At 35.5% G+C, this 17,732-nt stretch overlaps 3 protein-coding genes across 3 annotated transcripts; 2 read left to right on the top strand and 1 right to left on the bottom strand.

Moving 5' to 3' along the window:
• Positions 1-1,319: 1,319 nt before the first annotated feature.
• LOC120225231 (olfactory receptor 1052) lies at positions 1,320-2,264 on the bottom strand. Its single transcript, XM_039223486.1, has one exon. It carries the CDS (start codon positions 2,256-2,258, stop codon positions 1,320-1,322), a length of 939 nt encoding a protein of 312 aa, XP_039079417.1. The 5' UTR covers positions 2,259-2,264.
• Positions 2,265-11,113: 8,849 nt separating this feature from the next.
• On the top strand, positions 11,114-12,055 carry LOC120225248 (olfactory receptor 8K5). The gene has a single exon (XM_039223499.1). It carries the CDS (start codon positions 11,114-11,116, stop codon positions 12,053-12,055), a length of 942 nt encoding a protein of 313 aa, XP_039079430.1.
• Positions 12,056-15,919: 3,864 nt separating this feature from the next.
• Positions 15,920-16,879, top strand: LOC120225251 (olfactory receptor 8K1). Its single transcript, XM_039223503.1, has one exon. It carries the CDS (start codon positions 15,920-15,922, stop codon positions 16,877-16,879), a length of 960 nt encoding a protein of 319 aa, XP_039079434.1.
• Positions 16,880-17,732: the final 853 nt, after the last annotated feature.

Genomic DNA, 17,732 nt, shown 5'->3' on the forward strand with positions numbered 1-17,732 from the left:
TGTCTGACAGAGTTGGTCTGGAGAATCCAGGACAAACAGGAATATTTCTGTCACTTAGTAGAAGCAAACTTATAATTCTTAAAAAATTAAACCAAAGACCCTAGGATTTTCAGAATTTTAGGGAATGTACTTGCATGAATATCAACTAAGCATAGAAGTAAGCCTTCATGAGTATGAATAAATATATCCATATATATGCATATATATGGATTTAGGTCAATAACAGTTTCAGATATTTGAATTAGTGTATACATATGATAAAATATACATGAATAAATGCAAAAACTAAAATAAATTAATTATTTAAAGAAAGCACATTATTACAAGCTGAAGATTGTAACTATCATTTTCTCAAAATGAGGTCACTCATATCTAAGAACGGTCGACAAGTAGTTACTAGTTGAAAAATGTCATTTGGAATAATACCTGTCTTTTTAGTGACCATAGAGATTTTCCAATATTTAAAATTTAATGCAAGTTTTGGGGTGCGTAGGTGGCTCAGTTGGTTGACTGTCTGACTTCCACCTGGGTTGTGATCTCGTGGTTTGTGAGTTCAAGCCTAGGATTGTACTTGCTGCTGACAGCAGAGAGCCCACTTCAGATCTTCTGTCTTCCTCATTCTCTGCTCCTCCCCTGCTCATGTTCTCTCTCTCTCTCAAATAAATTGATTGAATAATTTAATGCAAGTTTTAAAAATAGAAGAAAAGGGCGCCTGGGTAGCTCAGTCAGTTAAGCATCCGACTTCGGCTCAGGTCATGATCTCACAGTTTGTGGGTTCGAGTCCCACACTGTCAGCACAGAGCCTGGAGCCTGGTTCAGATTCTGTGTCTTCCTCTCTCTCTGACCCTCCCCTGCTCACACTGTCTCTTTCTCTCTCTCTCAGTAATAAAAAAAATAAAAATTAAAGAAAAATGTATACAATTATCTTAAATTTCTGAGAGAATAATTTTTTAAGTATCTTAGGAAAACTCCTGATCCTTTATATCTCCAAAAGTATATGTACATTTTTTCTTTCACTTTTCCAAACATCAGAAAATTCACAATTCTATGAAATGATAAAATAAATTTTATTGAATTAGTTTTATTACACTTGACGCAGATATGTATCTCACGTAAGCTAAGTTTTGTTACTTGTTCTAAAACATGGTTATGAATTAAATCACTTCCACTTTCCACTTTTGTTTTCTCATGTGAACATGAGTATATAGAATAAAATGGTTTGTACCATACTTAGAAACTATAGTTAATTTAATTCATGTGATCGTTAGTAAGTAAAGAATGGACTGGTGGACTGATGTACAATTCACAGGGACTTGAAATTAACAGAGGAAATGTTTCATCTCTATGACCCTTTTCATAGCATCCTTCACCTCTTTGTTTATCAGACTGTAAATCAGTGGGTTTAACATGGGAATCATTAGTGTATAGAACACAGAAACTACCTTCTCCTGTTCCACAGAATACTGGGAACTGGGCTGAATGTAACTAAAGCTTAAGGTCCCATAGAATATGGTCACAGCAGCCAGGTGAGAGGCACAGGTGGAGAAGGCTTTCTGTCTGCCTGCCGCTGAACGGATCCTCAGGATAGTGATAGCAATGAACATGTAGGAAATGACCACAATCAAAAAAGTAGCCATGGCAATGACTCCAGAGAAAGTTAAGAGCAACAATTCATTCATGGAAGTATCAGAACACGACAGCTTTAGCAGTGGGGGAACGTCACAGAAGAAGTGGCTGACAACATTGGACCCACAAAAGGACAGTCTTCCCAAGCTTATTGTGTGTGTCAATGAGTTGATCATTCCACCTATGAATGACCCAATGACCAGCCCCACACACTTCCTCTTAGACATGGCTACACTGTAAAGCAAAGGATTCACAATGGCCACATAACGGTCATAGGCCATCACTGACAACAAGAAGCCTTCTGTGGTGATAAACACCCCAAAAAACAAATGCTGCACTATACAGGCAGAGAATGAGATGGTTTCCCTCACCACCAAAAAGTTGATCAGCATTTTTGGGGCAATAACAGATGAATAGCAGGCATCTACAAATGAAAGGCAGCTGAGGAAAAAGTACATGGGTGTGTGGAGCTTGGGAGTGATTTGGATTAAGAAAACCATGCCCATATTCCCCACCAAGGTAATGGCATAAATCACCACGAACAACACAAAAAGGATAATTTTCAGATCAGTATTATCTGTCAATCCCAAAAGAATAAATTCAGTAACAGCTGTGAAATTCTCTTTGGCCATTTGTTAATTCTTTATCTTGAAATCTGAGATGAAAAAAAAAAATAAGGGAATTAGAATGGACAGGACAACCCGGTATTTAGTAAAAACAAATAGAAACATGTATAGAGTTGTATCTTTAAGTGAATCATTATTTTGCTGAATCTAAGTCTCTTTGTTTATAATTGCAGGAGCTTGATTAAATTGTTTCTTAATTTTTTTCTCAAGGCTACTTATGATTCTATCCCATAAGGAAACACTGAAAAAGCATTTAGACCTTCAAAATTTTTAGTCTGTTTCTATAGTGCCCACCTCAATAGAAAGATGATACCAGAATGAGGGACCTTAGTGGCAAGTGAAAAGAATGCAAAGTTAAGTTTAAGCTGTGATCTCAACTCTTTATTTTTAGATACAAAAGAAATAAATTACAAGAAGATCTAGGGCAAGGGTTGACCTTCAAAATGATGTCATGATACTCTTTAAAGTGCCTGGCTCTCTGGCCTCTTCTGCTGCCTTCTGACAAGCCTTTTGGAAGGACATCCCCAGTGAAATCACTTACTCTGAGACCCAGAAAATCAACTATGACCACTCACTTACTGACTTTGGCAAATTCCTATATCTTTTCTCAGACTGCATACAATTACACCTACATCACATGACTATTGAAAAGAAAATAGGAGATATTGCAAGCAAAATGCTAAATATTGCTTTGAGTGTATAATAAGTACTCAAATTATAGATAAAATAGTAAAATATATATAACAGAAGGATGATAGATATAGATTAGATTGTAGATGATGATGATGATGATGATAGATAGATAGATAGATAGATATAGATAGATATAGATAGATATAGATAGATAGATAATAGATGATAGACATGTAGGTAGATAGGCAATATATTGATAGGCAAATGCTATGTGTTGTTTTAAGGGAAGATGTGGACAAATATAGACCATGATTAAAAAAAATACTTGAGTCAACCAATTTACCTTTCCCCAATTTAAAATATCTGGTTCATTTTATTTAAAATGGCATTTAAATGTAAATGAAAATGATTGGTTTAACATTTCCTTTGATAAATTACTGCCCACAAATTTTCACAATTTCTTATATGCTGCTCAGAAGTTATCAATATATTTGTCACAATGCATGAGTGTTTTCAACAAATGACGTTAAGCCCAGACTTTTCATATATAACTATAGTCTATCACATTAGTCTATCACATCCGAAGTATCCTATGCAATGTGCATTCATGTGAATACTTAAATAGAAAGTGAAACTGAATTAAATTTCAATTCTATGAACTAGTACTCATTCAAGTGCTCAATGCCCATATATGACTAGTAGTCATTATACTGAACAACACAAATTATAGACATTTCCATCACTGTAGAAAGATGTACTGATTAGAATTTTCATGGAACTGCCTGACTCCTCTTTTCAGAACACTAACTAAAAAGCATTTTCTCAAGGAAAGATCACCTATTGTAAACAGTTTTCATTGTAAGCATAATTAAAGAAATGGCACTTCAAAATGGAATTTAGAAATTCAATTATAGTGCTTATTCAGAGATGCCCATCCTCTGCAGAATTTAAGATGATTGAAACAAAACTGAATGATAAGGTGTGGAGTTAGAAAACATAACCTAATATTCTTAACACTCATATGATTTCATCAGACTTAAAACAAATTTTCTAACTAATCTACTAAATATGAGGAAACTCAAAGAAGAAGAAAAAAACTTACAAAACTAATTGAACTTACCAAAAAATATTTCAATCTTTCATCTTTAGACACTCTGTGTACTTTTCCATGCTTTAATTGGTGATAAAAGTTTCAGTTAATAATTATGTGATATATCAAGTTATTATATTAATAGTATGTATCTAAACATAACTCCAGGTAAAATAGTTGAAGCAAATCTTACATATTAAGACACAAGGAGCAGAATAACAAATTAATAAACACAGTTTTAACATATTTAATATTTTTCCTCTAAGAGGACAAGTTTGAATAGAAGGTACATCTATATATATATATGTATATATATATATAGACACACACACACACTTGACATTGGCCTCTAAGGAGATCTATGACAGCTTCAATGTTATACAGTAACTTAGGAAACACTGTCTCTCAAGGGACTTTACATTTTCCCAAGATTTCTATATCTCCCTAAAGTGTATAATTAACTAAAATGCTTTTAAGAATGTAAGAAAATATCAAACAAAAGATGGGGAGATTTTTGAAATTCAGTAGCATATAATAGGAACAATAATTGAAAATAAATCAGTTCAAAAGGAAAGTGAATTACCTAAATGATATATAGTTAGAAGTTTCTAGGCTTGTTACAAGCTTTGTCTTTTTTTTTAAATTTTATTTATTTATTTTGAAATTTATTTATTTATTATTTATTTATTTTGAAGTGGGGAGAGAGAGAGAGAAATCCCAAGCAGGTTCTCCACTATCAGGGCAAAACTTGACCCAGAGCTCCATCTCGTGACCCGTGAGATTGTGAACTGGGCAGAAATCAAGAGTTGGTCACTCAACCAACTGAGCCACCCAGGTGCCACCAAACTTTGTCTTTATGCAGATGTTCAAGATAAGGACACTGATGAATGTTACTACTTTAAAAGCAATGTATGCACACGCAGTAAAAAGCAAATTCGGATGGTTACGACACCCATCTCTAAACTTGGTTTAACATGCAGAATGAGTTGGAGGAAATCCTGCTAGAAATCAAGCTTTGAGTCAATGCTTACACTCACCAAACTAATAGTTACTGATGGATGGTATACTCTAGGCATTATGTTACACACTAGAGATGAGGGGTTATCAAAAATAATGGAATATTTATTTTAAGAAAGATTGGAGAATAAACATCCCAAAGACAGTTACATCAGAATACCTAGATATCTGTTCAAAAAAAGTAGATAATAATCATGAGGGGAAATAGGAGGATGCTAAAAATCAGACTGATAAGGGAAAATTGGTGGCATGCCTTTTCTGAGGGCTTTTGTCTGTTGCTGTGACTGGAATCTGATTTTTAATAACTCTGCTGCAGAAAACTACTGGAAAATTGGAGAACACACACATAGCAATTGTTTTCAGATATTTGATGATTAGCACAAGACTGTGATCTATGAGAGAAGGGGCACATTTACTGGTTCCTGACACGGGGTGGTGGTTGGGAACACATGGAGAATACAATAGTCAAGTTGAAATGAAAACACAAAATCAGATCAGGAAGCGCTGAGATGCCTGTAATGTGGGAGCTGAGTCCTGGAGTAGAAAGACCTAACCAAAGTGATTAAGATGTTGGCATGATGTTTGAGACTTTGGATGACTTCGAAAGTGTACATATAAGTCTAGATCAGGAACAACTACCAGGGAAAAAGAAATCATCAGGGATCTGTATGATGAAAACTGCCAGTTCACACCAGATGTATTAGATACATTTACATTCTGTCAAGTCTTATTGAGAAAATGTATTGAGTCTCTAGGGCTTCCAGTGGAGATAGCAAAAGAGAAAATAACTCACCCCAGAGGAAAAAAAATCACTATACTCTATTCTAACATAGCTCAAATTAACTTTCAAAAGGATTAGGTAGAATGACAAGTAAATAAAAGCAAACAAACTCCTTACCAAAAGAAAGCTCAACACTGTTTAAAGAAAGATGTAAAAATTCCCTACTCAACTGCAGAATGTTTGCAATGTGTAGCATCCAAAGTTATGTTTCTCTGCAGGTTGAATAAGCAGGAAAATGCTATCCATAACCCCAGGAAAAATAAATCATCAGTACTAGACCTAGAAATAACAGAGATGATAGAAATAGTAGCTAAGAAATTTAAAACAATTACAAATAGTTGAAGAATTTAAAGGCAAACATGGATATTATAAAGAGAAACAGGAGTTATGTTAGAGAACCTGAATTAGTTACTAGAGGCAGGAGGTAATGTCAGACATGAGCATTTTATTGTTTTTTTTTTTAAGTTTGTTTATTTATTTTGAGAGAGGGAAAGAGAGAGACCACAAGCAAGGGAGGGGCAGAGAGAGAGGGAGAGAAAGAATCTCAAGCAAGAGAGAGAGAACCACAAGCAGGCTCTGTACTGTCAGTGCAGAACCCAACACAGGGCTCAATCTTGTGAACCCTGAGATCATGACCTGAGCTGAAATCAACCTTTGGGTGCATAACCGACTGAGCCATCCTGACATCCTCTATTGTTTATTTTTTTTTAACAGGAAACTAGATACTGCATAAAAAGCAATTAGTGAATTTGAAAAAAAGACAAAAGATTTTACTATTAATGAGTAAAGTTGATGGGAACATCAAATATTGGTGGGATCTCAGCTCAGGAAACATTGTGCTTGAGGCAATCATTATGGCAACACATTACATTATGATAATCATTACAGGTTTGCCATATGAAAGGTCAAGGCATGTATATCAGTCATTAAAGATGAGGCTTTAATTTCAAATCTTCTGGTTGTCAACCATGTGACTTTGGGCAAGTTATCTGAGCTCGGTGTCCTCTGAATATGGAAATAATAATATCGATCTTATTGAGGTTAAATGATGTATTTTAACCCAGGGCCTACTGATATTTTTGTATTTTAATAATAAATTCAAAGAAAAAATCCTGTTCCATTATGATGTCAGTTTCAAATCTATCCATGATTTTTGGAGCTGTTCCAGTTTTAGTGATGTCAAAGTATTTTCCATTGTTACTTTAATCACGGACTCTGTGAATGAGTGCATTTATACCATGTCGGTCTCTGTGGACCTTTACATTATCATCTATGTTGTTTTGTTCCTTTCCTTTAATTGTCCCTTATATTTTTTCACTAGAGAATATGTAGGGTGTCCTGGACAACTAGTAGGTACCACAAAGCAATTAAAAAAAAATCTCTCAGATGATTTGGGCACAGCATCTGAATGAATTACATGTGACTTCCTCAGGGAACATTGCAAAGAAGAAGAGAAACATAAATTCTCCCTCCCCAAAGAAAAGTAAGAGCAATTTAGGAGAAGAAAATCCAATTCATTAAAGGTGAGTGGGTAGGACTTGTTAATTTTGATTATCGCCTGGATCTTGGTAATTTCTTATGATTCCTGGCTTCCAACCATGGATGCTCTCATGGTCACTGACAGCAGATTCTTTCTAATTCACCACAAAAATTCATTATGTTTTTTGTTAACTGGGGTTCCCTGGGGTAGAATGGTCTTTTTAGGACACTAAATCCTATGAATTGACTCGATATTATAGATCCATTTGATCTGTGAGAGTTAATAGTGGAATTTGGATATTACAAGTGAAAAGGAAGTCAAAAATACCTGAAAAAAAATCAATATTGGTCTCACCAGTTAGAAACTGCTAAGGTTAGAAGTTCTAGATAAAATGCAGAAAGCCCAGTTAGATATGAATTTCATACTAACAACAAATAATTTTTAGTATATGTCTTATTTAATGTTTAATGATATTCTTTAACGTGAATATATCCAATGAAATATTTGAAAAAGAATATTTAAGCTATATTATTACCCTTGCAATATTTTATAAACTACAAATAATTTTAATATAAGGACTCCCAGGCATGAGCTTGTAAATATTCTAGTTGTTAATTTTTTTTTCCCAAATGAGTTGCTTGCTACTTGATTTATTTGTTCAGAATGGAGTTTACAAACTGATTTTGAAGTCTGGCAAAAAAACAGAATGACTTTTAAGAGTTATGAAGAAAACCCTGAACCCCCAAATAATTCCTAACTAATCTCACCATATCTAAAGATTGAAATGTCATTTTTAACGTCATTTTTTAATATTCTGTCAGTTCTAATGGTTAGCCCTAAATGAAGTATTTAAAATGTATACATCAGGATGTCCAAAACTGATAAGATATTCTTTTCAAAATAAGAAGAATGGATAGGGTATTAATATCTCTTTAAGATCTTGATAGCAATTCTTCTTGATAAGTACTCAGAAGCAGGATTCCTACATCATATGGGGAATTGCTAATCAACAGGCAAAAGTTTCACTTATGTGAGATGAATAAGCTCTAGAGATGTGTCATACAACATTGTGTCTATAGTTAACAATGCTATATTGTTCAATTAAAAATCTTTTAACCATGTAGATCTCATGTCAAGTATTTTTTTTTTAAGAATGAAGTTCTTTTTTTTTTTAATGTTTTTTATTTATTTCTAAGAGAGAGAGAGAGAGAGACAGCGTGAGCAGGGGAGGATTAGAGAGAGAGGGAGTCACAGAATGAAACAGGCTCCAGGCTCTGAGCTGGCAGTCAGCAGAGAGCCCGACGCGGGGCTCGAACCCACGAACCGCGAGATCATGACCCAAGCGAAAGTCGGATGCTTAACCGACTAAGCCACCCAGGCGCCCCTCATGTCAAGTATTTTTATAGTAAAATGAAAATTAAAATAGAAAAGAAGATCAGGGTAAAAGAATCCAGATATCTTCATAGAGAGGTTATAACTGCCGGAAAACGGAGAGAAACTCAATAAACACTAGAATAGTTCTTCGTAACACATTGAAGACTTCAAAGTGGTGGGACTGGTACCAGAATTCTGAATCCCTTTGATAACCCAGTGCATTTTCCATTCTGTGGGAAAACTCATGACAGCAGATCCTGCAACGCTTAGTGCTTATTTGTACAAGAGGAGGGGCCCTGAAAGCAGAGAGGGACCCAATGGAGAAACAATACACAGTATCATCCAGGAAAATGATATAGTGTCTCCAGTACTGCCTCTCTCCTCCATCCCTACTCCTGGGATCAAACTGGCTAAATCAACACTAAAAATTAACAGATTTTTAGAAATCTGCCAGCTGCCAATAGGTAGCTTCAGATTCCAGCTGACCTTGTGTTAGGCTCCCAGGGCTCCCAGGAGTTTCATCTGAGAGAAGTTTCTAGCTTGATCCACCTTAACAGGTAGTTGCACTGGCTAAAGCTACACATCTTGTTAGATTAAAGTAATTCTATTCTGCATTTTATCTGACTGAATACATTCAACTCCAATTACTTCTCCAGTTGAAGATCATGCCTATGGAGTTCCAAATGTTCACTGATAAACAGAGTGAAAGGAAGAGAATCCAGGTGGATTGAGCTAAGTCAGTTTCACTATCTTCAATCACTGTTTCACTGACTTCCAATGTAAATTCTATGAGTGAAGGGAACACTTAGCACTGTAATATTTGCAAATCAGTGTTGTACTCTCTCTATATCCCATTGTGCAGTTTGAGAAATAAATTGACATAATAAGTGCTCAAATAAATATGTTAAATGCTTTATAGACCTTCTCATATCTACAGTGGAAGAATCAATTTATGCAAATAAATAAATATACCAGAGGAAATATAGCATATAAAATTCAATATTCAATGAAATTCCCAAATATTTATATAAACTGTATATTTTAAAAAGAATGGATCCAAATCTTGTGCATTTTGAGGCTTATACTAATTTGAAAGCCTTGTCTTTTTCTTTCTTTCTTTTTTTTTTTTAAATAGGGGCACCTGGGTGGCTCAGTAGGTTAAGCGGCGAACTCTTGATTTTAGCTCAGGTCATGACCTCACAGTTTGTGAGTTTGAGTACCACATTGGGCTCTGTCTGACAGCTTGAAGCCTGCTTTGAATCCTCTGTCACCCTCCCTCTGTCCCTCCCTTACTCATACTGTCTCTCTTCTCTCTCTCTCTCAAAAATAAATAAATGTTAAACATTTTTTAAAGAAATAAAACTATGCATGTAAGTTGAGATGTAAATGTGAATATTTATTTACAATGAAAACATAATCTTAAAGTTCAGACATAAACAAATTCAAAAGCATCATAAAATCTTGGGGTGTCTGACTGGATCAGTCATTTAAGCATCTGACTTATGATTTTGGCTCAGGTCATGATCTCACAGTTTGTGATTTGAGCCCCCAATAGGACTCTGTGCTGACAATGCAAAGCCTGGTTAGACTCACTCTCTCTCTCTCTCTCTCTCTCTCTCTCTCTTTCAAAAAAAAGTCATATAACCTATAAATATATTCTTATTAATGAAATTCTACATATATTTCAGCATATTGGGTGGTAGGAGTATTCTTAAAAGCTGTTCTTACAACAAAATGGATAGCACTATTCAGTGATAAATATCATTGATTTTGAACCCTATGGATATACTCAGTAACCATCAGATAAAGTATTATTTACTCAGTCTCTCAGTAACTGGATCCCACAAATGTCTTCATACATGGGAAAGTATCTTGATATTAGCTGAAGTATGATGGAGCAGAAGTTGGAATGGAGAGAGAAAGTAGGCTTAACTAAACAAGGTTAAAATATTTTACATTTGCAAATTTTACAAAGATATATTACTTTGTTAGTTCATTGCTAAGGCCTCATTCGGGACCTTGAAAATGCAAATGAGGAGACTAAATCTTAAACTGCATTACCTCCAGATTACTTCTGCTTCTTTCTTTAAGAATATCAAAATTTCACTGGAAATCTCACATAAAAATGGAAGTGTACTAAAGGAAATCCGTGATACCATTGTGTAGATGAAATGAAGTCTAATATATCTATATTAATACTTATATAGCTTTTTAAAAATCAATGGATGTATTCCCTATTTGAAGTTTAATTGGCCATCACAGTATATGCATTTCATATGCATCTCTCTGGTTGAGGAGTAGAAGATTCTATCATTTATTTTAGTTTCAAGACCTGATGTGGGAATTATTTTTCTATCCCCATTACAAAGAAATATTTATTTACGTTCTGTCTACAAATATTATAATTTGTTTAAATGAACTACATTAAATCTAATAGCAACCTCTCTGTTTCTTCCCAGAAGAGCTAACTGGGCCAAAGTGGCTAAATGGGCCAACGGAACCTAACATCACTTACAGAGTTCATTCTGATGGGAATCACAAGGCAGCCTGAGCTTCAGGTTCCCCTTTTTGGGGTCTTCCTAATCATCTATGTGATCACAGTGGTGGGCAACCTGGGTATGATCATCTTGACCCAGGTGGACTCCCGCCTACATACACCTATGTATTTTTTTATCAAACACCTGGCTTTCATTGACCTTGGTAATTCTACTGTTATTTGTCCCAAGATGCTGGTAAATTTTGTTGTAGATAAAAATGTCATTTCTTATTATGCATGTGCCACACAGTTGGCTTTCTTCCTTATGTTCATTATCAGTGAATTTTTCATCTTGTCGGCCATGGCCTATGACCGCTACTTGGCCATCTGTAACCCTCTGCTCTACAATGTTATCATGTCCCAGAGACTTTGCCACCTACTAGTGGGCATTCCATACCTCTACAGTACCTTTCAGGCTCTAATGTTCACTATTAAGATTTTTACATTGACCTTCTGTGGTTCTAACGTCATCAGTCATTTCTATTGTGATGACATTCCCTTGTTACTTATGCTTTGCTCAAATGCACAAGAAATAGAATTATTGATCATACTATTTTCAGCATTTAATTTGATCTCTTCCTTGCTGGTAGTCCTCGTGTCCTACATACTAATTCTGATATCCATATTTCGAATGCATTCTTCAGAGGGAAGGAAAAAATCCTTCTCCACATGCGGGTCTCATTTGACAGTGGTGGTTGTGTTCTATGGGTCTCTACTATTTATGTACATGCAGCCCAATTCTGCCCACTCCTTTAATACTGATAAAACCGCTTCTGTGTTTTACACATTAGTGATCCCCATGCTTAACCCCTTGATCTACAGCTTAAGAAACAAAGAGGTAAAAAATGCCTTCCACAGGGTCTTTAAGAATCAGCACAAACTTTGTGTCTAATATTCAATATGGAATATTGTTCTCAGAAACAACAATAAAAGCAAATGCCACTTGATAATCTATCTAATAGATATAATTACATTCTTTTTGGCTACAGAGCGAAGACTAATTATAATGCTCAAAGAAATTATTTCTCTTATATTTAGCCAATATACTTATATCTGTTCAGTTTATGCTTTTGATCCTAATTGAATGCACTCACCCAAAACATTCCTTGCTTTTGATTCAAAGTTTCTTTTAGTTATCCCATAGAACTTCACATTATTCCCAATGGAAACTCTTATTAAATGCTGCATCAGTAAACTAAGTGTGTATTTGCTTCTTTCAAGGTTTTTTTTGGGGGGAGGGGGGATAGGTATCTTCTGAATCTTGTTTTCACTGTACTTTCTGAATGCGCAACAAACTATAAGCAAAGCAAATCTTTTGTAGATAATAGGGTTGGATCATGATTTATAAAAATCCATTCTGCCAATCCCTACCTTTGGAGAATTTAATAAATTTACATCACAAGGTCTTCTTGAGTTTATGGTTCAACACTAACTTGGGCATGCCTATAGTGAAAGTCCACAGGTGGGTTAAAAGAATGAGCATGGAATTGTGAGCTGAAGAATTCCAGAATCACATAGGGCAGGAAGACTTGAGAATTTGAGAAAGCCAGAGTGTAGAATCATTGTTAAATAGCTAGGCATCCAGTAGAGATCTCAGAGGTAAAAGCTACTTTAGACTCCTGTTCATATAGTTTGAAAACAAGTCTCAGGGCACATGCGTGGCTCAGTTTGCTAAGCATCCTACTTCGGCTCAGGTCATGATATTGCTGTTCATGGGTTCGAGCCCCGCGTTGGACTCCATGCTGACAGCTCAGAGCCTGGAACCTGCTTCATCTGCTTCAGGCTCTAGGCTCTGAGCTTCAGATTCTCTGTTCCCTCTCTCTCTCTCTGCCCCTTCCCTACTCACACTCTGTCTCTCTCTCTCAAAAATAAATAAGCATTAAAAAAATTAAAAACTATAATCCCAAAGATTTAAGAAGCTAAAATTATTCTAAGCAGGGTAAACAGAAAGGAAAGTACATCAGCATCACAATCAAATTTCCAAAAACCAATGATAAAGAGAAATCATTAAAAACAGAGATGAAAGACCCTTTATGAACAGATGAAGAAAAGATTTACCACGGATACATTGTCAGGAACAATACAAGTCATGAAACACTGCCTTATGTTAACCCATAATTATATATCTAGTAAAAATATCTTTGGATAATGGATGTTGTAGTATCCAATATTGCATTATCTTTTTCTAGGAAGACATTCTTTCATTTACTCTTGCATAGCGTGTGTGTGTGCAAATGTGTGTGATACACCTAATATGTGCATGAACTGAAATGCTGACCAAAACCTATTTACGATTTCCAGTGTTTAGTGATATTGTATAATTTATTCATTCAGTGAGACACCTGTACAAAACACTTTTGATCTTTCCCAATGGGATGTTCCAGGAATAATTTCAAAGACACATGGTACTGTCCCTCAAGTAATTACATGCAATTGTTTTTTTTAAATTCTGGAGTCAGATTAAAACTTTAACAAAATGAGTCTCAAGGGGCCAGGAAAATATTTAAATACATTCTGCAGTAACCAGTGAGAATTAAAACAAAAAAAGTCACAGTTCTTTCTCCAGCAAGGTGAGTAGAAAACATTGGTCCTTGAAACTGTAAGGACGTACAACTTAAACTGGGTCATCACCAAAATCTTCAAGGGCATTATGCTCTGCAAAATTGCTTTTTCTTTTGCAAGATACTTTTCTGCCATTAAGAGGATTAATGTGTGGGGGTGATCTGCTGTATCCTCTGCAGTACTCTCAGGTGCCCGCCTTTGTGGTCAAATAACTTAACTGCTTCTGTCATTTATTTTAACAAGAATCTTCCTGTATCCTTATTTACCTGCTGTTACTCCTGTCTAACTTGTCATTTCCTATTGACTCAGGGTGACCTTAATAGAAAGACTGCTATTGTGTTTATGAGAATATATTCTGAAGGCAGAATCACGTTTTTGAATTTTGACTCCATCACTTATTATCTGAGTGGCCTTAGTTAAGTCATTTCCTTGATGTCCAAATGGATATGGACCTACTATCTACTTCCTAAAATTACTGTATGCATCATATGAGTTAATATAAGTAAAGTGCTAAGAAAAGTGTCCAGCACATAATGAGTTCTCTATCCGTGCTTGATATCCATTTGTATTCTTCTTTCACTGGACCTCTTTAGATGCATCTCCATTAAGAATTCATAAATAATTACAATGGCCAGATCCATGTTAGTGCAAAAGGAATGTATAATTGAATCATTGAATAAGTGATTTACTAGGCAGAAACACCAGATGAGACAAGTGTGAACATGATATAAATAACAATATTCTGAAATTAACACAGTACAGCATTAGATTCTGTACAGGATAAATAATTGAGCAGTAATGTGAGAATATTGAGACATATATTTAATATCAAAGGTTTCCTGAACACCACCTATTGCATCAACCATTTAGAAAGATTTCTTTTTTATGTCCTCTTACTTTAAACAGATATGATTATTGTCAACAAGGTAAGGTTTATGGTTTAGCTATAGATATTTGCTTTCTTTGCTTCAAAATTTTAAAAAGTTGACATTTAGGGATTCCCAGGAGGCTCAGTTGATTAAGTGTCCGACTTCAGCTCAGGTCATGATCTCACCATTCCTGAGTTCGGTCTGCAAGTTGGGCTCTGTGCTGACAGCTCAGAGCCTGGATCCTGTTTCAGATTCTGTTTCTTCCTTTCTCAATCTCTCTCTCTCTCTCTGCCCTTCGTCCACTCATGCTCTGTCTGTGCCTCTTTAGATGCATAAATAAATAAAATAAATAAATATTGAGGCACCCGGTGGCTCAGTCAGTTGAATATCTGATCTTAGATCAGGTCATGATCTCAGGATTCATAAGTTTGAACCCCAGGGCAGGCTCTGTGCTGAGAGCTCAGATCCTGGAGCCTGCTTCAGATTCTGTGTCTCCCTCTATCTGCTCCTCTCCTCTCATGCTCTGTCTCTGGACAAATGAACATTTAAAAATATTTTTAAAAATTAATAAATTAAATAAACATTAAAAATAAAAAAGCTGATAGATAATAGGTGTTTTGACATACTTAAAACAGCTTTGGGCCAAAAATATAGGTCACTGTATCAAAGCAATCACTTCAAAGTATTTTGACCCTTTAAAGTATACTTTACCAAAGTTTCCATCACTGTGTTTTGTGTGTGGGTCTCAGTCTATCATAGTGATGCAATCAGCTAGGATTGCCTGGGGACCCATGCTACTCTTTGTCTCAGAGAGGAAAGGCCCTGGAGTTCTGACTTTATTGGGGTCAAGGATGAGATGTCTGGAATTTTGTGGGTTTGCTCTTCATTGGTGAATTTGAAACACAGGAGGTAGGAATTAAAGCTTGAGAAGGGAAATGCAGGGTCCCTCCAGCAGTCAGCCCTCTAGATCACCCAGGGCCTTCCAAAAGGGGGACTTCGTGGGTGAGGGGGTCTGGATCTTTACCTAGTTGTGTAGCTGGCAATGTGCTTATCTGAGACGGATTTTTTTTAATTGATGCCTTGGCAATCAAAAGCTTCATCTCATAGATTTACATTAGAATACATTACAGTTTAAAAAGCTAATTGTTAAGCACTTTCACTACAGTGTGAGTGTGGGTGTGTCTAGTTTGGGCTTGTGGGGAAGAGGAGTCTTCCTTTATGTATCATGATAAAGAGAGTATATCTGTATCTCATGCATAGTCTTTTAAAAGATAGTATCTCAGATGTACTACATAGTGATTTTGTGCCTTACGCAGGTTTCCACGATGAATTATATGGAGAAACAGAATCATTCTGCAGTGACTGAAATGACTGAATTTATCCTCCTGGGGATCACCAGCAACCCTGGGCTGCAAGCACCTCTCCTTGCAATCTTCCTCATCATATATCTGATCACAGTGACAGGCAATCTGGGCATAATTATCTTGACTCATTTGGACTCCAAGCTAAATACTCCCATGTACTTTTTCCTTAGACATCTGTCAATTACTGATCTTGGTTACTCCACTGTCATTGGCCCAAAAATGATGGTAAACTTTGCAGTGCACAAAAATACTATTTCTTACCATTGGTGTGCCACCCAGCTGGCAGTCTTTGAGATTTTCATCATTACCGAACTGTTTATTCTTTCAGCAATGGCCTATGATCGCTATGTAGCCATCTGCAAACCTCTCCTCTACATGGTCATCATGTCTGAGAAGGTGCGTTGGGCCCTGGTCCTTATTCCTTATTTCTACAGCACATTTGTGTCACTCTTTCTCACGATCAAATTATTTAAATCGTCCTTCTGTGGCTCTAACATTATCAGTTATTTTTACTGTGACTGCCTTCCTCTCATATCTATGCTCTGTTCTGACACGCATGAATTAGAGTTAATCATTTTAATTTTTTCAGGTTGTAATTTGCTATCTTCCCTCTTGATTGTTCTTATATCCTACATGTTTATTCTAGTGGCCATTCTCAGAATGAACTCAACCAAAGGAAGATACAAAGCCTTCTCAACCTGTAGCTCCCATCTGACAGTGGTGGTCGTGTTCTATGGGACATTACTGTTTATTTACCTGCAGCCCAAGTCCAGCCATACTTTCAATATTGATAAAATGGCCTCTGTATTTTACACCCTGGTGATCCCTATGCTGAATCCATTAATCTACAGCTTAAGGAACAAAGAAGTAAAAGATGCCCTGAAGAGAACTTTAACCAATCGATGCAAAATCCCCACTTAATATCATACAATTCAGTTGCAGAGGTGGGTCCAAAAATCTTTGTTTAATGCTCTGCCAATCTGATTATAGCATCAAAAACTAGAAATGCTTTGCCTAATTGTTTTCCTTTTTTTATGGATAAAATTCTCCTATATCTTCCTATATTCTTCTTCATTCCAATAGAATGAATGAATGAATGAATGAGTGAATAAATAAATAAATAAATAAATAAATAAATAAGTATTATAGGCAGATAATTTAAGTCCCAAGTTATGTTCAAGGTCATATTGGAGGTGATAGACGAATCATACTGAACTTAGGTTTGTAGAGGTTAAAAAAAAATCTTAGTCAAAATGGAATAAAACCTATCAGATAATTAGTAATGTGTTTTTATAGTACTTTATATTAATAATAAGTAAGATTGCATATGCTAGACAGGGGGCAAGAAAGTAAGAAACTGTGTGATTATAATACATAATCAAATTGTTTCAAGAATCCAAGCTAAATAAGAAATAAAGCATACCACCTCTGAAAGATATTTTCACTTGGATTGAGATCCTATTTTCTATTTCAAATATACACTGGTCTTTTGGGAAGATTCTTTCATTAAGAACATGAGAAAAATATTGGCTGATTCTGGGTCCCCCTTGACAAATCTCATACAATATAAGTAACCTTATATTTACCATAGGCTCCTGATAAGCTGATTTAGAATCAACAAATTTAAGATAAAGGAGTTATCTGGTCATCTATTAAAAAGAGATTAACATTTTGAAAAATCAGTAGTCATTATACCAAAGATTAAAGATAAATGGGACTATTTTTTTAAGTTCATTTTTTTATATTTGAGAGAGAGAACAAGAGCATAAGTGAG

Source organism: Hyaena hyaena, unplaced genomic scaffold, assembly GCF_003009895.1.
Source record: "Hyaena hyaena isolate Hyena2069 unplaced genomic scaffold, ASM300989v1 scaffold_1365, whole genome shotgun sequence".
Classification (NCBI taxonomy): domain Eukaryota; kingdom Metazoa; phylum Chordata; class Mammalia; order Carnivora; family Hyaenidae; genus Hyaena; species Hyaena hyaena.

Bases quoted from the DNA above. Each gene is read 5' to 3' on its own strand.
- LOC120225231 (XM_039223486.1), bottom strand. From the start codon at position 2,258: ATGGCCAAAGAGAATTTCACAGCTGTTACTGAATTTATTCTTTTGGGA.
- LOC120225248 (XM_039223499.1), top strand. From the start codon at position 11,114: ATGGGCCAACGGAACCTAACATCACTTACAGAGTTCATTCTGATGGGA.
- LOC120225251 (XM_039223503.1), top strand. From the start codon at position 15,920: ATGAATTATATGGAGAAACAGAATCATTCTGCAGTGACTGAAATGACT.